Source organism: Vitis riparia, chromosome 5 (genome assembly GCF_004353265.1).
Source record: "Vitis riparia cultivar Riparia Gloire de Montpellier isolate 1030 chromosome 5, EGFV_Vit.rip_1.0, whole genome shotgun sequence".
In the NCBI taxonomy this organism is placed as follows: domain Eukaryota; kingdom Viridiplantae; phylum Streptophyta; class Magnoliopsida; order Vitales; family Vitaceae; genus Vitis; species Vitis riparia.
Genome location: NC_048435.1, coordinates 7,558,392 through 7,584,069, shown reverse-complemented (window position 1 = coordinate 7,584,069; position 25,678 = coordinate 7,558,392). Strand labels below are relative to the sequence as shown.

Sequence of the window (25,678 nt, the reverse complement as noted above, 5' to 3'; positions counted from 1 at the left end):
TAAGGGGAAAAATGGCATGCCATCTGCTAACCTCAATGGGTCTTTATGTTGGCCCCATTTTGATACTCTTTGTTGATTATTTTATCAGGATTGGACTTGCAATCTCCTTTCTCCCTTCTTTCAGTATCCTGTCTTGATGCTTACTATGAACCCGGGTGCCGCTTTTCTTCTGTTTTTTTTTTTTTTCTATTTATCAGGTCATATAGATGCCAGAATGGAAATCAAGAGGCCCAGAAGGGATCACACTTCCAGTGACCTTTTCCTTAACCATGCACGTGGGCTGTGATCAATTTTCAAACTTTTCATTCAATTCGGTTGTTTGTCAACAGACTTAATTGCCGCTGCTCGTCACCAAGAGAACAAAAAGATATATTTCTTTGAAATGTTTCCAGAAAGAAATCTTCCAGAAGAAACCTTCCAAACTAAACCAATAGTGGTGATGTGCAAATGATATAGGCCCCCACCCCACCCATATATTATAGTTTTGAACTGAGCCCAAAGATTATGTGCTTGATCTCTTGTATATGACATGGAATAGCTTCTAAGGTTAACTAGATCACATTGTCCGTAACAGTAAGACAGGGCTAGAAAGAGCAGCAAATACCTTGGCAAAATACCAAGCGCAGATAATGATCTTTCATGAGTTACAGTAATGAAGGGATTTTTCTATTACTTCAAGTTTGATAGCCTATCCCGTGCTCAATTAAATGAACAAAAATCCATGGAAGTGACATCTAGTTAAAACTTTGAAGCATGCATTAATTTAAAGAAGCAACATGTACCATTATCCTCCAAAATATTTAGAAGAAAGAGTGATGATATATTGGATAAAAGTAAATGATAAAGTCACTAGTACTATATGAATATAATATATATGTTTATCACAATTCATTGTCTTCCACTTATTCTGTTTCTCTTCCTTGATGTTTGCCCTATATACCTTACTCTTTAACCAAATATAATATATGCTTGTTTAGTTAAGATGGTGTTTTTTTTTTTAATTTTTTATTGAAAATAATTTGTTTTCAGAGGTTGTTTGTTATTCTATTTTTTTTATGAATTATTATAAACTTTTTACTAAATAGAAAAAGTAAAATATATAACTTTTTCTAAATAGAAAAAAATAACATTTTGAATTTTTTTTACAATAAGTGTTTTACTCTGTTGACTCTTTTAGAAAAAACTTTTATATTAGTTATTATATTAGTAAAAACTTTAATACTACTTACTAATATACAAAATAAAGATAAAAATCAATTGACATAAAAAGTCATACGAGGTTTTAACATGATACAATGAGCTATGTTCATATATATAAAATCATTTTACTACATCTTTGAATATATGAGATACAAAAAATAAAATAGGTATCATAACTACTGAGCCTTAAAATATCTTATATTTACGCGTTGAACCGTGAGCCTCACTTTACATACTCCTCTCTAGCTAGTTGATAACTTTTTTCTTCTTATACTATATTAAATTGTCAACAACTTTCCTTACAAACATATTTCCACAACGAATCAAACATTATTTCAAATATTATATACAATATAGTTTTGTTAAAAAAATATATCACGTAGGATCTTAAGTCAATTTTAACTGCATCCTTAGTGGCAATTAAAGAAAAACCAGTGTTTACATGGGAAATTTTGACTTGAAGCCTACTGGCGCAAGAGCTTTGGAAGAAACTCTCAGAAACTGTCTTCATCATGTGGAAATTAATGTATGTCTTGATCCTGGCCACATGCACTACTCTTTCTTGATCAAATATAATATGGTTGTTCAGCAAAGAAAATCATGTTGTCAGAACTGGAATTTGAATATCCTTTCTCTCCATTATCATGTCTTGACTCTTGATGCTTAACACCAACCCACGTACTGTCTTTTTTTTTTAGTTTTTTAGTTTATCAGGCCATAGAGATGCTGGAATGAAAATCAAGAGGCCAAAAGGGATCTCACTTCCAGTGACCTTTTATTTAACCATCGAATACAAAAGGTTGGTGGTGTTGCCATTTTTCCAACTTTTCAACTCGGTGGCTTGTTAACGGACCCATTTTTCCAACTTTCAAACCGGATCACGTAGAGAAGAAAAAGATATGTTTCTGTGAAACATTTCCAGAACAAACCTTCTAGAAGAAATATAAAATGACAAGGGCCCCGCCCATATCTTTTAGTATTGAACTGAGCCCAAAGATGACGACATGGAATAGCTTCTAACGATACAGATCACATTGTCTCTCCTCCCTTCAAGGAGGGGCTAGAGAAAGAAGCATATACTCTCTTATAATGCCAACCATTATAAGAACGTTAGATAATAATCTACGATCATTACTTATCCGATGTTCGGAATAATGAACTCAAATATTTGGAAACGGCCCTTCTTAGAACTTTTGTAGCATTCATTAATCTGAAATTAAAAGCCTCAGAATGGCTCACATTGTTGCATTGCACCGAACGCGCAATCTCTATGTGTATCTTTTCAAAAATACTTTCGCGGAAGCCTCAAACCAGGACCTTGTAAATCCTTGGCTAGCAGTCGTTTTGTCAGCCTCCAATTAATATCCTCGTCTGGACACAAGGAAAACAGAGCAACAAATGTTGAGGGTGTGCAGGGGAGGTGTAACTCATACACAAAGCAACTTTACAGTAAAAGAGCAGATAAATCATGTAGTGCCTATCCCAGGTGAGCATTAATCTTAGGGAAAATGAAAAAAGGCCAACGTTTGCCCACCAATTTTGACTTGGAATAAGCAACGTATAACGTAATCCTGCACACTATTTAAAACAAGACTTAGAAGAGTGTCATGTTCCATTGAAGAAAAGCATACTACATTATTATAATATATCTGTTTATAACACGTGGACGGTCTGCCACAAATATAATACGCTTATTTAGCCAAGAAAATGATGCTAAAGAAAATTGTGAAATGGCCGCAGAGGAAGCAATAAGGACAAAAGTTGTGATCACACCTCAATAGTCCAACTTTGCAACTTCTGTAGGACCCAAATGGTTTCATAGAATTTATGTGTCACTATGAGTGCATGACACGTGTCATATGGGTGTTGGGTCCAGGCCTCTATAAAAGGCCACCTAATTTTGTTATCCTTCCACAGATCTCAGCCTGAACTCAAAGATGTCTTCCACATCCTTGCTAGTGTTGCTGCTGGGACTGGTGGTTCTCATCACCTCGTCTCTTGCTGACTACCCCAAGCATCCCCCACTTCAGAAACCACCTACGGAACACCAACCACCAACTAAACCTCCCAATGGAGAGAAGCCACTCCCCGAACACAAGCCACCAAGTCCATTTGGCAAACCACCCCAGGGAGAGAAGCCACCACCACAAAATAAGCCATCTGACAAAACTCGTAAGCTTCTCCAGGTAGAGAAGCCGCTTCCGGAGCACAAGCCGCCGGTGAAGAAACCACCTACGGAACACCAGCCACCAACTGAACCTGCCAAGGGAGAGAAGCCAGTCCCCGAACACAAGCCACCAAGCCCATTCGGCAAACCACCCCAGGGAGAGAAGCCACCACCAGAACACAAGCCATCTGACAAAACTCGTAACCTTCTCCAGGGAGAGAAGCCACTCCCCAAACACAAGCCACCAAGCCCATTCGGCAAACCACCCCAGGGAGAGAAGCCACCACCAGAACACAAGCCATCTGACAAAACTCGTAACCTTCTCCAGGGAGAGAAGCCACTCCCCGAACACAAGCCACCAAGCCCATTCGGCAAACCACCCCAGGGAGAGAAGCCACCACCAGAACACAAGCCATCTGACAAAACTCGAAACCTACTCCAGGGAGAGAAACAACTCCCGGAGCACAAGCCACCGATGAAGAAACCACCTACGGAACAGCAGCCACCAACTGAACCTTCCAAGGGAGAGAAGCCAGTTCCCGAACACAAGCCACCAAGCCCATTTGGCAAACCACCCCAGGGAGAGAAGCCGCCACCAGAACAAAAGCCATCTGACAAAACTCGTAACCTTCTCCAGGGAGAGAAGCCACTCCCCGAACACAAGCCACCAAGCCCATTCGGCAAACCACCCCAGGGAGAGAAGCCACCACCAGAACACAAGCCATCTGACAAAACTCGAAACCTACTCGAGGGAGAGAAACATCTCCCGGAGCACAAGCCACCAAGCCCATTAGGCAAACCACCAAAGGGACAGAAGCCACCTCCTTCCGGTCACAACCCTGGGCACCCTCCTGCAGAGAGTGCCGAAGACTCATACAAGCCACCTCAGAAGATTACGCCTCCTTCAACTCCAACAAAGAAGCCACCAGCTCCTACCCAGAAGCCACCCCACAAACCACCATCTCCTACCCATCCCAACTGAGTGACTTTGGTTAGTTTGAGATTTTGAGTAATACGTAAAATAAGAGCTGCTACCCGCTGTGCACTTATCATGTTACTCTTTCCCTGCGAGCCTATAGGTTCTATGTATAAGTCGCTGCTATGTTTCTGTTTGAGAATGGTGATGAGTACTCATTGTAGATTTCTCTACCTTTGTAACACTGTCTATTTTATTATGTAGTGAATATTGAGTGTTACTTATAGTGCTATCTACAATCCAGATTTCCTTCTATTTATATTTCATATTTACTATTATCTTTGCTATGAAAAGTACTACTGCTACCAGTAAAGAAATTACAATTCATTTCGACTGAATGGAGAGGTTAGTCCCGTGAGCAGTGAAATCGCAAAGGAGCAATAACAGGATACATAAACTCATGCAACTTCTCATATAATGATGCAATCAGTAGATGCCCAGAACTTCGAAAATCGGTAGCAGAATTGAAACAATAATGTCATAATGGCATTAAGAAAGCAAATAAGCAAAAGCTTTAAACAGTAATCTAAGTATGAAAGCTTCTTTTTATGTGATGCTGTTGAGCTTAGTCAAGGCCAGGTACCTGACAGTTTCATTATCAGTCAGAAAGTGGCATGCACCTAGGGTTGCAGACCATCTATTATGGATGCTCTGATGCACTCAATTGAAAGCATGTATGCTGCCATATTTTCTTAACAAAATGAAAGAAACACCACTCCAAGCATCATACAGGTTTAGTATCAGTTAAGTCCCATAAATCCACACGCTTCTCCTATTACAGCCATTAGGTCAACAGGGCTATCTCTCTTCCATCTGATTCTGGTCGCTTCCCACAAAATCCTCCATCTTCCTAGCCTTCCTTATGAGGCCACATTACGATACATGTTAGTTTAGAAACAGAGAGACATGATCTGTCCTATTAGTAATTGGACAATGTCTGATTGGAATTTAGTTCCAGATAGCATCAGCAAATATAAGGTACCTGATAATAGGATTGAAAGAGAAAGGCGATTATACAAAAAAAAAAAAAAAAAAGAAGATAAAAATTGAGAAGGATTAAAACTTTATTATATTCCACCATTCTCTCTTATCCAAATATTATATAATATCTTATTTATAAATATTCACACTTAATAAAATATAAATTCTTGATAACAAATATAAAAACTTTCAAAAAATTCAACAACTCAAAAATAGAAAGAGTATTTAACTATTTTTTGTAGATATTAATAATCAAATGAAATTTAAAGGCAAAAATGTTTTAGATCTTCAAATTATGGAGAAAATTCTTTAAACTTGAACCAGACGATTCAAGCACATGCTGTGGAGGCCATGCCTTTTCCCTTTTATCAATGACAACTTCAATGTCATTTGTTGGTGTAAAATATGAAGACAAACATCAATTTACACGAGGTGTACAAGATTTTATAATGGTTCCCAATTTTGCTTATAATCATGAATGAGAGAAAATCATTCTATCATATGATTAAAAATATTGCTCTCTATATTTACATCTTGTTATACAAGCCCTTCCTTTATTCAATGTTTCTCATTTTTTTTTTTTATCACATTTCTATTTATTGGGTGCAATGTTACATGTTTATCATTATCTCATAGTGATTTTTTCTTCTTCTCGTGACTTAAAATATTTATAGAGATATTTCTAATGATGTTTTTTTTATTATGTAAGTATTTTTACAAAGAATTAATCATTTATTGAAATATCTATATAATATTTTTTTAAAAAAAAAATATATATCAATTATAAATTTGAGACACCTTTAACAACTCTACCTGGATTAAATTATATCAAGTCAATCTTATCTTTATGGTACATGTCACAAACAAATTTTCTACATATGACTTCATTGATGCACTTGACTCTTTAATTTGATATTATAAATAGTCACCTAATGTACTCCAACGAGAAACTTATTTTAACAAAATTGTTACTCCATACCACACGTATTTGGTATGCCATGAGTTTCTTATGTGACATGATCCCCCTTATGCATCATAAATTTGACTCGTTTAGCCATTTTACATTTTCCACTTCAAGAATATCTTATATTTCTTTGTTTCTTATAATTACACTCTGCTCTTTTCCACATTCCTACCTAATATTTGATATAGAATATACATACTCAACCTTAAGTCATGACTTTTTTCTCCATATAGCATACTAAATTCTCAACAACTTTCCTCACAAAATGTATTTCCACGATGAATCAACAATATTTCAATTATTATATACAATATTCTTTGGTTAAATGTATATATCAATCAGGATTTTAAGTCAATTCTAACTGTATCCTTAGGGGCAAATGGAGAAAATTTCCAAAGTTCACATGTGAAATTTTGACTTGAAGCCTAATGGTGCAAGAGCTTTAGAGGAAAATGCCATTATCTAGAGGAAACGTAAATGATAACGTTGACAGAACTATAGGTTTAGCGGAACTCTAATGGGTCTTGATGCACGCCACATGCACTACTCTTTCTTTATGGTTGTGGGCAAAGAAAATCATGTTATCAGGAAAAGCATAATCAGTACTTGTTGCTAGGAAATAACTTGATGGACATTATTTCAGGAGATTCAACTTGTATTTGTTCTATAATCATCTTTCCTTTCACCCCCCTCCTCTCTCTCTCTCTCTCTCTCTCTCTCTCTCTCTCTCTCTCTCTCTCTCTCTCTCTGCACAGACACCTACCTATATTAGGGCTTATTAGGTCTTTACATTGTAGTGTACAATGAGTGGTGAGAACCAAGGATTATTAACACGAATTGCATGCTGGCAAAAATGTTACTGTTCTACAAGGATATTTCTTAATATACATGTTTTTGTTTTATGAAGGCCGACTCTGGATTCATGCTGCTAGTAAGGTCCCAGATTCAGACACAATCAAAGCAATGGAGAATTTCTACAGGGAGATCTATGCTGTGAATGGGATAACAGACCTCAAGTTTCCAGAACATTACCCAGTTTCAAGACTGTAAGGTGTTGCTAATGGTTTTGGATTTTTGGAATTTCTTACTAGATATGTTTTCATGCTCTATTATTAAAAACCTATATCTACATATCCATAAACATACACACATAATGTGTTTGCGTGTGTGTGTACATGCTTATATTTTTATGTTTATATTTATTAAAACTGATTTGCAAAGAAAAAAAATGAAGCAATAATCTCTTGTGATACCTTATAATAATATGTGGCATTCCATGTCTAAGTTGCAATTTGCAAAAAGAACTAGATTCTTGAAGGTATTTCTCTTATCTAAATTGATTTCATGTGGGTTCTTTGTTTCTTCTTTCTAATTAGTCTTTTTCAAAGAAATATTTTTATGTCCTTTATTATTATTTGACTCTCTCTCTCTCTCTCTCTCTCTCTCTCTATCTAACTATATATATAAAACCTGTTATCCACATTGTTGTCTGTTTGCAATAGTTGATGGGTGATTCGTCTTTTAGTGGAAAGTAGCTCTCTTATTCTTATTCTTACTGAAATGCTAAGTTTTTCTGTATGGCATGCTACAATAAATCCAACAAACTCTATTCTTGCCACAGGTTGTGTTGAAGTAGTTGGTTGTGTTAAATGTGAAGAGCTGGCGTGCTGGAAGGAGGTACCTGAAGGGGTGGGCATCTTAGAAATTTACTTTTGCTTTTTACTTCCCCCTGTCCCCTTCGTAAACTGATTAGGTACAATTTGTTTTGTGTAATGTATCTCCATTTTGGTTGGATAACCTAAACTCTATTTGTAGGTAAGGCTAGAAGCGCAAACAGAGTTTTGCTGGCTCTGTGAGCAACCACAGACATGTGTTTTCATTCAGCTAAAAGTAGATAGTTTCTTGGAGAGTTTGACACTCAAGATGGTTAAACATTTTTGCTTGCTTTTTGGTATATTTGCTTTTTAGTATATTGATGGACTTAGTTCTCCTGACCTGATGCAGAAATTAATCATACCATTTGAGATGCGCGGGTACCAATGTATTTATTGTTGGGCTTTGTGGAGCCTAGTTTTGTTTGATCCGGTTTGACGATCCGACCCGAATAATATTGCATGGTTTTTTTAATGGGAGATTTATTGAGGCCTGTTGGGCCCGTTTAGCCCATTGTGGAACTACCTTTTGTAATAAGGGTTTTTTAATGTGGTGGGGTTGCCGTGTTATATATATAGAGAGAATATTGTAGCCGCTGTGGTTGTACTCTGTATTCTTTCCTGATAATAGTGATATCCTTGCAATTCCGTGGATGTAGGCAAATTGCCGAATCATGTAAATACTATCTTGTGTGTGTGATTGTTTTTCTTTGGTGTGTGTTTTCTCTAATTTTTGTTTCTCACGGGTTGGGAATTCGGTTTAATTCCCTACAACTGGTATCAGAGCCTAGGGTTAGGTTTGAGTGGGAGCAATGGCAAAGGAAGCAGGAAAGGCGTCTGGAATAGAAAAGTTTGATGGCACAGACTTTGCGTATTGGAGGATGCAGATTGAAGATTATCTCTATGGGAGGAAATTGCATCTGCATCTTTTGGGGACAAAACCTGAGAGTATGAAGGCTGAGGAATGGGCGCTTCTTGACAAACAGGTTCTAGGAGTTATTAGGTTAACTCTGTCTAGGTCTGTTGCACATAATGTTGTAAAGGAAAAGACCACAACAGATTTGATGAAGGCTTTATTCGGTATGTATGAAAAGCCGTCCGCAAACAATAAGGTGCATCTGATGAAGAAATTGTTCAATTTGAAGATGACAGAGAATGCATCAGTAGCACAACATCTGAATGAATTAAATACATTTACAAATCAATTGTCGTCTGTAGAAATTGATTTTGATGATGAGATTCGTGCTCTGATCGTCTTGGCTTCTTTGCCAAACAGTTGGGAGGCAATGAGGATGGCAGTAAGCGATTCTACGGGAAAGGAAAAACTCAAGTACAATGATATACGTGATTTAATTATGTCTGAGGAGATTCGCTGAAGAGATGCAGGTGAAACCTCAGGATCTGGTTCTGCCCTAAACCTTGAGACAAGAGGCAAAGGTAATGACATAAATTCAAATCGGGGTAGATCAAATTCCAGAAATTCTAATCGAAACAGAAGCAAATCTAGATCAGGCCAACAATACAATGCTGGAATTATGGGAAAACAGGTCACTTTAAAAGGCAATGTAAAAGCCCTAAGAAGAAGAATGAAGATGATTCTGCTAATGTTGTAACAGAAGAGGTACAAGATTCATTACTTCTTGCGGTAGACAGTCCACTTGATGATTGGGTTTTGGATTCAAGAGCTTTGTTTCATACCACTCCACACCGATAAATCATACAGAATTATGTTGCAAGTGATTTTGGTAAGGTGTATTTGGCTGATGGTTCAGCCTTGGATGTTGTGTGTCTGGGAGACGTCCAGATATCGTTGCCCAATGGGTCTGTTTGGTTACTGGAGAAGGTTCGACATATTCCTGACTTGAGGAGGAATCTGATTTCTGTTGGACAACTTGATGATGAAGGACATGCAATACTATTTGTTGATGGTACTAGGAAGGTTACAAAGGGAGCTAGGGTATTGGCTCGTGGAAAGAAGACTGGTACTCTGTATATGACCTCATGTCCAAGAGACACAATTGCAGTTGCTGATGCAAGTACTGATACAAGCCTATGGCACCGCAAACTTGGTCACATGAGTGAGAAAGGGATGAAGATGTTGTTGTCAAAAGGAAAACTACCAGAATTGAAGTTCATTGATTTTGACATGTGTGAAAGTTACATCTTAGGAAAGCAAAAAAAGGTGAGCTTCTTGAAAACTGGCAGGACACCGAAGGCTAAAAAATTGGAACTAGTACACACTGATTTATGGGGGCCTTCTCCGATTGCATCCCTAAGAGGTTCAAGGTACTACATCACTTTTATTGATGACTCAAGTAGAAAGGTATGAGTTTATTTTCTGAAAAATAAATCTGATGTATTTGAAACTTTTAAGAAGTGGAAGGCCATGGTTGAGACAGAAACATGTTTGAAAATAAAATGTTTGAGGTCAGATAATGGAGGAGAGTACATAGATGGAGGGTTCAGTGAGTATTGTGCTACACAGGGAATTAGGATGGAGAAGACCATTCCTAGGACACCACAGCAGAATGGTGTGGCTGAGCGCATGAACAGAACTCTCAATGAGCATGCTAGAAGTATGAGGTTGCATGCTGGACTACCAAAAACTTTTTGGGCTGATGCTGTTAGCACTGCGGCTTACCTGATAAACCGAGGACCATCAGTTCCCATGGAGTTCAGACTTCCTAAGGAGGTTTGGAGCGGTAAAGAGGTGAAGTTTTCACATTTAAAAGTTTTTGGTTGTGTTTCTTATGTTCAAATTGATTCTGATGCTCGTAGTAAACTTGATGCAAAGTCAAAAATATGTTTTTTCATTGGCTATGGTGATGAAAAATTTGGTTATAGGTTTTGGGATGAACAAAACAGGAAAATCATCAGAAGTAGAAATGTGATATTTAATGAACAGGTTATGTACAAGGACAGGTCAACTGTAGTGTCAGATGTTACAAAGATAGATCAAAAGAAATCTGAGTTTGTCAACTTAGATGAATTGAATGAAAGTACTGTCCAAAAAGGGGGTGAAGAAGATAAGGAGAATGTAAATTCACAGGTAGATTTGAGTACACCTGTAGCTGAAATTCGCAGATCTTTCAGGAACATTAGACCTCCGCAGCGTTATTCACTTGTTTTAAATTATCTCCTATTGACTGATGGTGGTGAGCCAGAGTGTTATGATGAAGCCTTGCAAGATGAGAATTCAAGCAAGTGAGAGTTAGCCATGAAGGATGAGATGGATTCCCTGTTGGGGAATCAGACATGGGAATTGACTGAATTGCCAGTAGGAAAGAAGGCTTTGCACAATAAGTGGGTATACAGAATAAAGAATGAGCATGATGGTAGCAAACGTTACAAGACCAGATTAGTTGTTAAAGGGTTCCAGCAGAAGGAGGGCATTGACTACACAGAGATATTTTCTCCAGTTGTGAAGATGTCAACAATTAGACTTGTACTTGGAATGGTGGCTGTAGAAAACTTACATCTTGAGCAGTTTGATGTGAAGATAGCATTCCTTCATGGTGACTTGGAGGAAGACCTTTACATGATTCAGCCAGAAGGGTTCATTGTTCAGGGACAAGAGAATCTAGTTTGCAAACTGAGAAAGAGCTTGTATGGCCTTAAACAAGCTCCTAGACAGTGGTACAAGAAGTTTGACAATTTTATGCATAGAATTGGGTTTAAGAGATGTGAAGCTGATCACTGTTGCTATGTTAAGTCCTTTGACAATTCTTACATCATATTACTGTTGTATGTGGATGATATGTTTATTGCAGGGTTTGACATTGAGAAGATTAATAATTTGAAGAAGCAATTGTCCAAACAGTTTGCAATGAAGGATTTGGGAGCTGCAAAGCAAATCCTTGGTATGAGAATCATTAGAGACAAGGCTAATGGTACATTGAAGCTTTCACAGTCAGAGTATGTGAAAAAAGTTCTCAGCAGGTTCAACATGAATGAAGCTAAACCAGTGAGCACACCCTTGGGTAGTCATTTCAAACTAAGCAAAGAATAGTCACCGAAGACAGAAGAAGAAATGGACCATATGAGCAAGGTGCCCTATGCCTCAGCTATTGGCAGCTTGATGTATGCTATGGTGTGTACAAGGCCAGACATTGCACATGTAGTGGGAGTTGTGAGGAGATTCATGAGTAGGCCTGGAAAGCAGCATTGGGAGGCAGTCAAGTGGATTTTAAGATATCTGAAGGGTTCATTAGATACATGTCTTTGCTTCACAGGTGCAAGTTTGAAACTGCAGGGTTATGTAGATGTTGATTTTGCTGGTGATATTGATAGTAGAAAGAGTACTACTGGGTTTGTTTTTACTTTAGGTGGTACAGCTATATCATGGACTTCAAATCTACAGAAGATTGTTACTTTGTCTACTACAGAAGCTGAGTATGTTGCAGCAACTAAAGCTGGAAATGAGATGATTTGGCTACATGGTTTCTTAGATGAATTGAGTTAGAAACAGGAGATGGGAATTCTACACAGTGACAGTCAGAGTGTAATTTTTCTTGCCAAAAATTCGGTTTTTCATTCAAAGTCGAAACATATACAAATAAAATACCACTTTATCCGTTATCTTGTTGAGGATAAACTGGTAATACTTGAGAAGATTTGTGGATCTAAGAACCCTGCAGACATGTTGACTAAGGGTGTCACTATTGAGAAGTTGAAGCTGTGTGCAGCTTCAATTGGTCTTCTAGCTTGAGGACAGGAGGATGAGTTGTAGGGATGAGGGATTATTTCTTGGAGGATAGGGGTTTGATGTTGGTGATTGGACTAGTCTCCAAGTGGGAGATTTGTTGGGCTTTGTGGAGCCTAGTTTTGTTTGATCCGGTTTGACGACCCGACCCGAATAATATTGCATGGTTTTTTTAATGGGAGATTTATTGAGGCCTGTTGGGCCCGTTTAGCCCATTGTGGAGCCACGTTTTGTAATTAGGGTTTTTTTAATGTGGTGGGGTTGCCATGTTATATATATAGAGAGAATATTGTAGCCGCTGTGGTTGTACTCTGTATTCTTCCTTGATAATAGTGATATCCCTGCAACTCCGTGGATGTAGGCAAATTGCGGAACCACGTAAATACTGTCTTGTGCGTGTAATTGTTTTTCTTTGGCGTGTGTTTTCTCTAATTTTTCTTTCTCACAGGTTAGGAATTCGGTTTAATTCCCTACATTTATAACCTGGAAAGAAAAGTACAAATTGAGCACCCATCATTTTTTTTCCCTCTCCTTTTTGTTCTTTTTCATTTATTTTTTCTTTTTTCATTTATGATTCTTTCTTTGCTATCGCATTGAAAGCAAGTCTAACTAATGCAATAGAGTGACTGATTTTTAATTACTTATTCTCCTTGAAATTGTTGCAGATATATGAGACAGCAGTTAGGGGTCTTCGTCCTGTTCAAGCTCCGTTACCTGTCAAGTTTCTGCTTCCAGAACCACAAGATCCTCTCTCTTTGAAACCAGGATCACTTGTTTCTTGCTTTGATGGCTTTAAAGCTGCTGAAGACAAGAAACTATAAGGTCTCCTTGCAGCCATAATTGGTGCACGAGCAGCTGCCACACAGTTCTCAAAGAATGATAATCACCAATCCATAACAATGCAAGGACAAGATGCAGATGTTTCCACAAGAACAAGGGAAGAATCCGAGGAATTTGAGAATCTGGATAGTGAATTAATTAAGAGGGCTGATGCCAAAACACAAAGAAATGCATAATAGCAACATGGGATTTGAAGGAACTTACCACTTTGGGGCTGCTGGAGGTGTTCATTTTCCTCCCTTAAGCTATTACTCTTATCAAGAAGTCACTATCTGCATGTTAATTATTTTGTTGTAGCAAAATCTTTTCTGATGTGTGAATTACTACTTATATGCATATTTATCAACTAAAAAGAAAGAACAGGGTAATTAAAAATCTTACTAAAACCAATTTATAGGACTTGCCCAAAACCCGATATATAGTAGCTGGTATAGAAATGCATTAATGGTTATATGAAGATCCTTAGAGGATAGAAGAGTGGGGATTGGTCTCTCATTTTGGAAAATGGTGCTAATTGGTTGGATTGTCCTTTTGTCAAAGAGGAAGTTCATAAAGCAGTCTTTCAACTAGAGAGGAGAAATGCTTAGAGCAATGATGACTTTTTCCTAGCTTTTTTGCATTAGGATTGGTGGGATGTGGTGAAAGAGAATTTATTAAAAGTTGTTTTATTGCTTAATAATTATGGGGTTATTAATTAGAGCACCAATGCTATTTTCACAGCTTTTGTGCCTAAAAAGAATTATACTAATAGAATTTAAAATTTTTTACCCATTAGGTAACGAGTCTTCACAAGATTATAGCTAATCTTGTAAGTTGACTTTTGGAAGATGGTCTTGGGTGGGGTTTTTCACATTAGTCAAAGGAGTTTGTTGAGGATGGTTCTCCGTAACGGCTTGATAGTGGAACTTCTAGAAAATTTTGTGAAAGGGTGAGTGGGTATGGAGGCCGGGGAGAGATCAGGGGAAAAGGTCACCTTTGAGGTGAATTTTAGTAGTTGTTTGGTAGAGGAGCACTCCTCCAATTGTATATCTTGTAAGTTGGCAAATTTTAGTAGTTTCTCAAGAATGCCAGTTGTTGGATTTGAAAAAAAGATCTTTTCTCTTGTGTGGCAGGCTAAGGAGAGGGGTTTCTGTTTTTTTGTTGGGGGTGAAGAGGAAGTTAACTTTGATATCTTGGTTTGAGAGGGACCTCAGCAAGTTGGGATGCTTAGTCAAATATAAAAGCTCAACAAAAAGGATAAGGGCTACAAGAGTAGCAGTTAGAATCCAACATAGGTTGCATGATGGAGCTAAAAATCCTGTCTTGGAATGTCAAAGGAGCAAATGATGAGGAAAAGTATATGATAATAAAGTCATTGATAAGGTCTCAAGGGGTTGATCTAGTTTGTTAACAAGAAACCAAGGTTCAATAGATGTTCGTTCAACTGGTAAGGAGTTTAGGAGTAGGAAGATTTTTGAAATGGTACTGGAAGTTAGAAGCTTGATAGTAGGCATTTTGGTTTTCCAAGATAGTTGGGTATTAGAGTTAATTGGTAAGGAGGTGGAAACATTCTCTATTGCTTGTCTATGAACTCTGCATTTAATTACAAAATAATTATAATTAATTTGCTCTTTAAAATATTTTTATATTTTCTTTATATAATGAGTTTGAGTATATATATATGGGTTGCATATTATTTAACAAAGGGCAATTAGCCCAGGTGGTATGTGGGTGAACCCCAAACCTTTTGGTTTGGGGTTCAAATCCTCTCGGCAGCAAGGAAGGAAATGGGGGGAGGCACTGTAGCAGCAGCACTGTAGCGTGTTGACGGGTACTGTAGCACGGCTGACTTTCGTTGACCCGCGTTGACCACGCGATATATCGGAAAAAATCGCCGATATATCGTGAAAAATCGCTGATTTCTCGCGATAAATCCCGAAATATCGCCGGACCGATATTTCTCCATGAAATATCGTGTCGAAACCCTTCGATACACGATATTTTGGCGATATATCGCCGAAATATCGCGATATTTTCTTCCCTCAGAAAGACACAAGAATTTTTATGTGGAAAACCCTCACACTAACTGTGGAGATAAAACCCACAAGTTCTAAGACCTCAAAGCTTCTTTGTCTGCTTTATTCTAAAGACTTACTCTCTAGAACCTGCAACTTGATTCATGTCCGCAATGCAACAATTTCAATTGTTCTAGTGAATACACCTTAGCCTTGTTGAAGGGATGCGGGTCTTCAAACAACCAAAGATTAAACACTTTGATTCCTTGATGAGAGATCAGGTATGGTATGACAAGTTAGGGTAAACCACTTGGTGAATTTCTCAACCCTAAAGGGTTATAATAGGGTTTATATAAACCTCTAGGCCGAAGGAGATTGATATTCTAAAGTTTCCAAATCCAATTTTCATGATTATCTAAAAAATATTCTTCCATATTCTGGCAAATTCTATATGAGCGCTCAAGCGCTAGTTAAGTGCTTGAGCGGTTCTAGCGCTTGAGTGCTATTTCTACCACATTATTGTTCTTATCTAAATGCATATGATAATTCAGATTTGTCTAATGAACACATTAAAAGCATTGAACCCAATATGAAGCCTTTTGTATCCCCCTAAACCTGAAAAAGTGATCCTAGTGTGTTCCATACAAGCAATGTGAACATTTACCGTGAAGCTAGAAATACTAGTGTGTTCCATACAAGCAATGTGAACAGAATTAGAGACAAACATAACATCAGAAAAAGGCAGACCATACATGTTCCCTTGGTGCTTTTCTGAATCTTCACACGCAGAAAGCACTTCACAGTAAATTTTGAAGGCCAGATAAGATCACACAATGTTATTCTAACTCAAGTTGAAGTTGGGCATCCTCAGTGGGAAATGTAGAAATACAAATTTACGTGTGAAATTTTGACTTCAAGCCTAATCATGGAAAACTTAAGGAGAAAAATGGCATGCCATCTGCTAACCTCAATGGGTCTTTATGTTGGCCCCATTTTGATACTCTTTGTTGATTATTTTATCAGGATTGGACTTGCAATCTCCTTTCTCCCTTCTTTCAGTATCCTGTCTTGATGCTTACTATGAACCCGGGTGCCGCTTTTCTTCTGTTTTTTTATTTTTTATTTATTTTTATCAGGTCATATAGATGCCAGAATGGAAATCAAGAGGCCCAGAAGGGATCACACTTCCAGTGACCTTTTCCTTAACCATGGACGTGGGCTGTGACCAATTTTCAAACTTTTCAACTCGGTTGTTTGTCAACAGACTTGATTGCCGCTGCTCGTCACCAAGAGAACAAAAAGATATATTTCTTTGAAATGTTTCCAGATAGAAATCGTCCAGAAGAAACCTTCCAAACTAAACCAATAGTGGTGATATGCAAATGATATAGGCCCCCACCCCACCTATATATTATAGTTTTGAACTGAGCCCAAAGATAATGTCCTTGATCTCTTGTATCTGACATGGAATAACTTCTAAGGTTAACTAGATCACATTGTCCTTAACTGTAAGACAGGGCTAGAAAGAGCAGCAAATACCTTGGCAAAATACCAAGCGCAGATAATGATCTTTCATTAGTTACAGTAATGAAGGGATTTTTATATTACTTCAAGTTTGATAGCCTATCCTGTGCTCAATTAAATGAACAAGAATTCATGGAAGTGACATCTAGTTAAAACTTTGAAGCATGCATTAATTTAAAATTTAAAATTTAAAATACATCAACATGGTCCACTCTGTTGAATTAGAGCAAGACTACATTGCACAAAGCACCATCTATGTGAATCTTTTCACCAATCCTTTCGTATCATGCTGATTTTTGACACCGATTTTGACTTGGAAACAAGCAACATGTACCATTATCCTCCAAAATATTTAGAAGAAAGAGTGATGATATATTGGATAAAAGCAAATGATAAAGTCACTAGTACTATATGAATATAATATATCTGTTTATCACAATTCATTGTCTTCCACTTATTCTGTTTCTCCTCCTTGATGTGTGCCATATACGCTTTACTCTTTAACCAAATATAATATATGCTTGTTTAGTTAAGATGGTGTATTTTTTTTTTTTTTGGCTTTTTATTGAAAATAATTTGTTTTCAGAATTTAGGTTGTTTGTTTTTCTAATTTTTTTTATGACTTATTATAAACTTTTTACTAAATAGAAAAAGTAAAATATATAGCTTTCTCTGAATAAAAAAAAAAAATATTTTGAATTTTTTTTACAATAAGTGTTTTACTCTGTTGACTCTTTTAGAAAAAACTTTTATATTAGTTATTATATTAGTAAAAACTTTAATACTAATTACTAATATACAAAATAAAGATAAAAATCAATCGATAGGTTTTAACATGATACGATCAACTATGTTCATATATATATATAAAATCATTTTACTATATCTTTTGAATATATGAGATACAAAAAATAAAATAGATATCATAACTATTGAGCTTTAAAATATCTTATATTTACGCGTTGAATCGTGAGCCTCACTTTACATACTCCTCTCTAGCTAGTTGATAACTTTTTTCTTCTTATACTATATTAAATTGTCAACAACTTTCCTTACAAATATATTTCCACAACGAATCAAACATTATTTTAAATATTATATACAATATAGTTTTGTTAAAAAAATATATCACGTAGGATCTTAAGTCAATTTTAACTGCATCCTTAATGGCAATTAAAGAAAAACCTACTAGCGCAAGAGCTTTAGAAGAAACTCTCAGAAACTGTCTTCATCATGTGGAAATTAATGTATGTCTTGATCCTGGCCACATGCACTACTCTTTCTTGATCAAATATAATATGGTTGTTCAGCAAAGAAAATCATGTTGTCAGAACTGGAATTTGAATATCCTTTCTCTCCATTATCATGTCTTGACTCTTGATGTTTATCAGGCCATAGAGATGCTGGAATGAAAATCAAGAGGCCAAAAGGGATCTCACTTCCAGTGACCTTTTATTTAACCATCGAATACAAAAGGTTGGCGGTGTTGCCATTTTTCCAACTTTTCAACTCGGTGGCTTGTTAACGGACCCATTTTTCCAACTTTCAAACCGGATCACGTAGAGAAGAAAAAGATATGTTTCTGTGAAAGATTTCCAGAACAAACCTTCTAGAAGAAATATAAAATGACAAGGGCCCTGCACATATCTTTTAGTATTGAACTGAGCCCAAAGATTACAGATCACATTGTCTCTCCTCCCTTCAAGGAGGGGCTAGAGAAAGAAGCATATACCCTCTTATAATGCCAACCATTATAAGAACGTCAGATAATAATCTATGATCATTACTTATCCGATGTTCGGATAAATGAACTCAAATATTTGGAAACGGCCCTTCTTAGAATTTTGTAGCATTCATTAATCTGAAATTAAAAACTTCAGAATGGCTCACATTGTTGCATTGCACCGAACGCGCAATCTCTATGTGTATCTTTTCAAAAATACTTTCGCGGAAGCCTCAAACCAGGACCTTGTAAATCCTTGGCTAGCAGTCGTTTTGTCAGCCTCCAATTAATATCCTCGTCTGGACACAAGGAAAACAGAGCAACAAATGTTGAGGGTGTGCAGGGGAGGTGTAACTCATACACAAAGCAACTTTACAGTAAAAGAGCAGATAAATCATGTAGTGCCTATCCCAGGTGAGCATTAATCTTAGGGAAAATGAAAAAAGGCCAACGTTTGCCCACCAATTTTGACTTGGAACAAGCAACGTATAACGTAATCCTGTACAGTATTTGAAACAAGACTTAGAAGAGTGTCATGTTCCATTGAAGAAAAGCATACTACATTATTATAATATATCTGTTTATGCCACGTGGACAGTCTGCCACAAATATAATACGCTTATTTAGCCAAGAAAATGATGCTAAAGAAAATTGTGAAATGGCCGCAGAGAAAGCAATAAGGACAAAAGTTGTGATCACACCTCAATAGTCCAACTTTGCAACTTCAATTCGGTAGGACCCAAATGGTTCCATAGAATTTATGTGTCGCCATGAGTGCATGACACGTGTCATATGGGGTTGGGTCCAGCCCTCTATAAAAGGCCACCTAAATCTTTTATCCTTACACAGATCTCAACCTGAACTCAAAGATGTCTTCCACATCCTTGCTAGTGTTGCTGCTGGGACTGGTGGTTCTCACTACCTCGTCTCTTGCTGACTACCCCAAGCATCCCCCACTTCAGAAACCACCTACGGAACACCAACCACCAACTAAACCTCCCAATGGAGAGAAGCCACTCCCCGAACACAAGCCACCAAGTCCATTTGGCAAACCACCCCAGGGAGAGAAGCCCCCACCACAACACAAGCCATCTGACAAAACTCGTAAGCTTCTCCAGGTAGAGAAGCCGCTTCCGGAGCACAAGCCACCGGTGAAGGAACCACCTATGGAACACCAGCCACCAAATGAACCTCCCAAGGGAGAGAAGCCAGTTCCCGAACACAAGCCACCAAGCCCATTTGGCAAACCACCCCAGGGAGAGAAGCCGCCACCAGAACAAAAGCCATCTGACAAAACTCGTAACCTTCTCCAGGGAGAGAAGCCACTCCCCGAACACAAGCCACCAAGCCCATTCGGCAAACCACCCCAGGGAGAGAAGCCACCACCAGAACACAAGCCATCTGACAAAACTCGAAACCTACTCCAGGGAGAGAAACAACTCCCGGAGCACAAGCCACCGATGAAGAAACCACCTACGGAACAGCAGCCACCAACTGAACCTTCCAAGGGAGAGAAGCCAGTTCCCGAACACAAGCCACCAAGCCCATTTGGCAAACCACCACAGGGAGAGAAGCCGCCACCAGAACAAAAGCCATCTGACAAAACTCGTAACCTTCTCCAGGGAGAGAAGCCACTCCCCGAACACAAGCCACCAAGCCCATTCGGCAAACCACCCCAGGGAGAGAAGCCACCACCAGAACACAAGCCATCTGACAAAACTCGAAACCTACTCGAGGGAGAGAAACAACTCCCGGAGCACAAGCCACCAAGCCCATTAGGCAAACCACCAAAGGGACAGAAGCCACCTCCTTCCGGTCACAACCCTGGGCACCCTCCTGCAGAGAGTGCCGAAGACTCATACAAGCCACCTCAGAAGATTACGCCTCCTTCAACTCCAACAAAGAAGCCACCAGCTCCTACCCAGAAGCCACCCCACAAACCACCATCTCCTACCCATCCCAACTGAGTGACTTTGGTTAGTTTGAGATTTTGAGTAATACGTAAAATAAGAGCTGCTACCCGCTGTGCACTTATCATGTTACTCTTTCCCTGCGAGCCTATAGGTTCTATGTATAAGTCGCTGCTATGTTTCTGTTTGAGAATGGTGATGAGTACTCATTGTAGATTTCTCTACCTTTGTAACACTGTCTATTTCATTATGTAGTGAATATTGAGTGTTACTTATAGTGCTATCTACAATCCAGATTTCCTTCTATTTATATTTCATATTTACTATTATCTTTGCTATGAAAAGTACTACTGCTACCAGTAAAGAAATTACAATTCATTTCGACTGAATGGAGAGGTTAGTCCCGTGAGCAGTGAAATCGCAAAGGAGCAATAACAGGATACATAAACTCATGCAACTTCTCATAAAATGATGCAATCAGTAGATGCCCAGAACTTCGAAAATCGTTAGCAGAATTGAAACAATAATGTCATAATGGCATTAAGAAAGCAAATAAGCAAAAGCTTTAAACAGTAATCTAAGTATGAAAGCTTCTTTTTATGTGATGCTGTTGAGCTTAGTCAAGGCCAGGTACCTGACAGTTTCATTATCAGTCAGAAAGTGGCATGCTCTGATGCACTCAATTGAAAGCATGTATGCTGCCATAATTTCTTAACAAAATGAAAGAAACACCACTCCAAGCATCATACAGGTTTAGTATCAGTTAAGTCCCATAAATCCACACGCTTCTCTTATTACAGCCATTAGGTCAACAGGGCTATCTCTCTTCCATCTGATTCTGGTCGCTTCCCACAAAATCCTCCATCTTCCTAACCTTCCTTATGAGGCCACATTACGATACATGTTAGTTTAGAAACAGAGAGACATGATCTGTCCTATTAGTAATTGGACAATATCTAATTGGAATTTAGTTCCAGATAGCATCAGCAAATATAAGGTACCTGATAATAGGATTGAAAGAGAAAGGCGATTATACAAAAAAAAAAAAAAAAAAAAAAAGAAGATAAAAATTGAGAAGAATTAAAACTTTATTATATTCCACCATTCTCTCTTATCCAAATATTATATAATATCTTATTTATAAATATTCACACTTAATAAAATATAAATTCTTGATAACAAATATAAAAACTTTCAAAAAGTTCAACAACTCAAAAATAGAAAGAGTATTTAACTATTTTTTGCAGATATTAATAATCAAATGAAATTTAAAGGAGAAAATGTTTTAGATCTTCAAATTATGGAGAAAATTCTTTAAACTTGAACCATACGATTCAAGCACATGGTGTGGAGGCCATGTCTTTTCCCTTTTATCAATGACAACTTCAATGTCATTTGTTGGTGAAAAATATGAAGACAACCATCGATTTACACGAGGTGTACAAGATTTTATAATGGTTCCCAATTTTGCTTATAATCATGAATGAGAGAAAATCATTCTATTATATGATTAAAAATATTGCTCTCTATATTTACATCTTGATATAAAGCCCTTCCTTTATTCAGTGTTTCCCATTTTTTTTATCACATTTCTATTTACTTGGTACAATGTTACATGTTTATCATTATCTCATAGTGATTTTTTTTTTCTTTCTTGTGACTTAAAATATTTATAGAGATATTTCTAATGATGTTTTTTTATTATGTAAGTATTTTTACAAAGAATTAATCATTTATTGAAATACCTATGTAATATTTTTTTAGAAAAAAATATATATTAATTAGAAATTTGAGACACCTTTAACAACTCCTACCTTGACTAAATTATATCAAGTCAATCTTATCTTTATGGTACATGTCACAAACAAATTTTCTACATATGACTTCATTGATGCACTTGACTCTTTAATTTGATATTATAAATAGTCACCTAATGTACTCCAACGAGAAACTTATTTTAACAAAATTGTTACTCCATACCACACGTATTTGGTATGCCATGATTTTCTTATGTGACATGATCCCCTTATGCATCATAAATTTGACTCGTTTAGCCATTTTACATTTTCCACTTTCAAGAATATCTTATATTTCTTTGTTTCTTATAATTACACTCTGCTCTTTTCCACATTCCTACCTAATATTTGATATAGAATATACATACTCAACCTTAAGTCATGACTTTTTTCTCCATATAGCATACTAAATTCTCAACAACTTTCCTTACAAAATGTATTTCCACGATGAATCAACAATATTTCAATTATTATATACAATATTCTTTGGTTAAAAGTATATATCAATCAGGATTTTAAGTCAATTCTAACTGTATCCTTAGGGGCAAATGGAGAAAATTTCCAAAGTTCACAGGTGAAATTTTGACTTGAAGCCTAATGGTGCAAGAGCTTTAGAGGAAAATGCCATTATCTAGAGGAAACGTAAATGATAACGTTGACAGAACTATAGGTTTAGCGGAACTCTAATGGGTCTTGATGCACGCCACATGCACTACTCTTTCTTGATAAAATATAGTATGGTTGTTAGCAAAGAAAATCATGTTATCAGGAAAAGCATAATCAGTACTTGTTGCTAGGAAATAACTTGGTGGACATTATTTCAGGAGATTCAACTTGTATTTGTTCTATAATCATCTTTCCTTTCACCCCCCTCCTCTCTCTCTCTCTCTCTCTCTCTCTGCACAGACACCTACCTATATTAGGGCTTATTAGGTCTTTACATAGCAATGTACAATGAGTGGTGAGAACCAAGGATTATTAACACGAATTGCATGCTGGCAAAAATGTTACTGTTCTACAAGGATATTTCTTAATATACATGTTTTTGTTTTATGAAGGCCGACTCTGGATTCATGCTGCTAGTAAGGTCCCAGATTTAGACAGGGCTAGAAAGAGCAGCAAATACCTTGGCAAAATACCAAGCGCAGATAATGATCTTTCATTAGTTACAGTAATGAAGGGATTTTTATATTACTTCAAGTTTGATAGCCTATCCTGTGCTCAATTAAATGAACAAGAATTCATGGAAGTGACATCTAGTTAAAACTTTGAAGCATGCATTAATTTAAAATTTAAAATTTAAAATACATCAACATGGTCCACTCTGTTGAATTAGAGCAAGACTACATTGCACAAAGCACCATCTATGTGAATCTTTTCACCAATCCTTTCGTATCATGCTGATTTTTGACACCAATTTTGACTTGGAAACAAGCAACATGTACCATTATCCTCCAAAATATTTAGAAGAAAGAGTATGATATATTGGATAAAAGTAAATGATAAAGTCACTAGTACTATATGAATATAATATATCTGTTTATCACAATTCATTGTCTTCCACTTATTCTGTTTCTCCTCCTTAATATGTGTCATATACACTTTACTCTTTAACCAAATATAATATATGCTTGTTTAGTTAAGATGGTGTTTATTTTTTTGCCTTTTTATTCAAAGTAATTTATTTTCAGAATTTAACTCGTTTGTTTTTCTATTTTTTCATGACTTATTATAAATTTTTTATTAAATAGAAAAAACAAAAATATGTAACTTTTTCTAAATAGAAAAACTAACATATTAATTTTTTTTTTTACCTTTTAATACTTAATTTAATTAAAATACTATAAAAACAAACAATCTAATATTTAATACTATTAAGTATTAAGGTTTATTTAGAATTAAGGAAAAAAACACTATTAAACACCACCAAAGAAAATTATGTCAAAGGAAACATGTAAAACGGTCGCGGAGAAAGCAATAGGGACAAAAGTTGTGATCACACCTCAATAGTCAAGTTTTCAACTTCTGTAGGACCCAAATGGATCCCATAGCACATGTGTCACCATGATACGTGTCATGTGAGTGTTGGGTGCAGCCAGCTATAAAAGGCCACCTAATTCTTCTAGTCTTGCACAAATCTCAGCCTGAACTCAAAGATGTCTTCCACATACTTGCTAGTGTTGCTACTGGGACTGGTGGTTCTCACCACCCCGTCTCTTGCTGACTACCCCAAGCATCCCCCAGTTCATAAACCACCTACGGAGCACCAGCCCCCGGTTGAGAAACCACCTACGGAACACCAGCCGCCAACTAAACCTCCCAAGGGAGAGGAGCCACTCCCTGAACACAAGCCACCAAGTCCATTTGGCAAACCACCCCAAGGAGAGAAGCCACCACCAGAACACAAGCTATCTGACAAAACCCGTAAACTTCTTGAGGGAGAGAAGCCGCTCCCAGAGCACAAGCCAGCAAGCCCATTTGGCAAACCACCTAAGGGAGAGAAGCCGCTCCCGGAGCACAAGCCAGCCAGCCCACTTGGCAAACCTCCTAAGGGAGAGAAGCCACCTCATTATGGTCACAACCCTGGGCACCCTCCAGCAGAGAGTGCTGAAGACTCATACAAGCCACCTCATACGATTAAGCCTCCTTCAACTCCAACAAAAAAACCACCAGTTCCAGGAAAGAAGCCACCAACTACCCAGAAGCCACCGCACAAACCACCATCTCCCACCCATCCCAACTGAATGACTCTGGTTAGTTTGAAGTAGTATGTAAAATATGATGTGCTGCCTACTGGGCACTGATCTTATCCTTTCCTGAGTGCCAATAGTGTTCTATGTATCAGTCGCCGCTATGTCCTGTTTGAGAATGTTGTGTGAGTTACTCATTGTAGTTTTTCTACCTTTCTATTTGGCGATGAGCATTGTGGCACTGTTATAATATTGCCTATTATCTTAGTGCAACTACAATCTAGATTAATTACTTCTACTAAGTTATATATATATATATCAAGATTAATTAAAGCTGTTGATAACAACAAAGAAATTACAATTCATCTTGCTTCATGGAGAAATTTGTTGGTGGACAGCGAAATTGCATCAGGAAAATGTCACATGGAGATGCTACTTAAAACTGATATTTGTAGTTAAGGAATAACAGGATGCATAATCTCATGCAGCTCCTCATCCAACCATGCAATCAGTGGCCTTAGGTGCCTAGAGTTTTCAAAATCATAAGCAGAATACCATG

General features: G+C 37.3%; 4 protein-coding genes across 4 annotated transcripts; all 4 read left to right on the top strand.

Moving 5' to 3' along the window:
* The first annotated feature begins 3,118 nt into the window (after positions 1-3,118).
* Positions 3,119-4,596, top strand: LOC117915412 (early nodulin-75-like). The gene has a single exon (XM_034830995.1). The coding sequence runs from the start codon at positions 3,138-3,140 to the stop codon at positions 4,347-4,349; it is 1,212 nt and encodes a 403-aa protein (XP_034686886.1). The 5' UTR covers positions 3,119-3,137; the 3' UTR covers positions 4,350-4,596.
* Positions 4,597-7,091: 2,495 nt separating this feature from the next.
* Positions 7,092-13,463, top strand: LOC117914542. The gene is made up of 4 exons (XM_034829892.1): positions 7,092-7,098; positions 7,196-7,334; positions 7,857-7,965; positions 13,308-13,463. Exons 1-4 carry the CDS (start codon positions 7,092-7,094, stop codon positions 13,461-13,463), a joined length of 411 nt encoding a protein of 136 aa, XP_034685783.1.
* Positions 13,464-19,592: 6,129 nt separating this feature from the next.
* On the top strand, positions 19,593-20,690 carry LOC117914541 (early nodulin-75-like). Its single transcript, XM_034829891.1, has one exon. The coding sequence runs from the start codon at positions 19,593-19,595 to the stop codon at positions 20,688-20,690; it is 1,098 nt and encodes a 365-aa protein (XP_034685782.1).
* Positions 20,691-24,585: 3,895 nt separating this feature from the next.
* Positions 24,586-25,173, top strand: LOC117914540 (early nodulin-75-like). Its single transcript, XM_034829890.1, has one exon. The coding sequence runs from the start codon at positions 24,586-24,588 to the stop codon at positions 25,171-25,173; it is 588 nt and encodes a 195-aa protein (XP_034685781.1).
* The last annotated feature ends 505 nt before the right edge of the window (positions 25,174-25,678 follow it).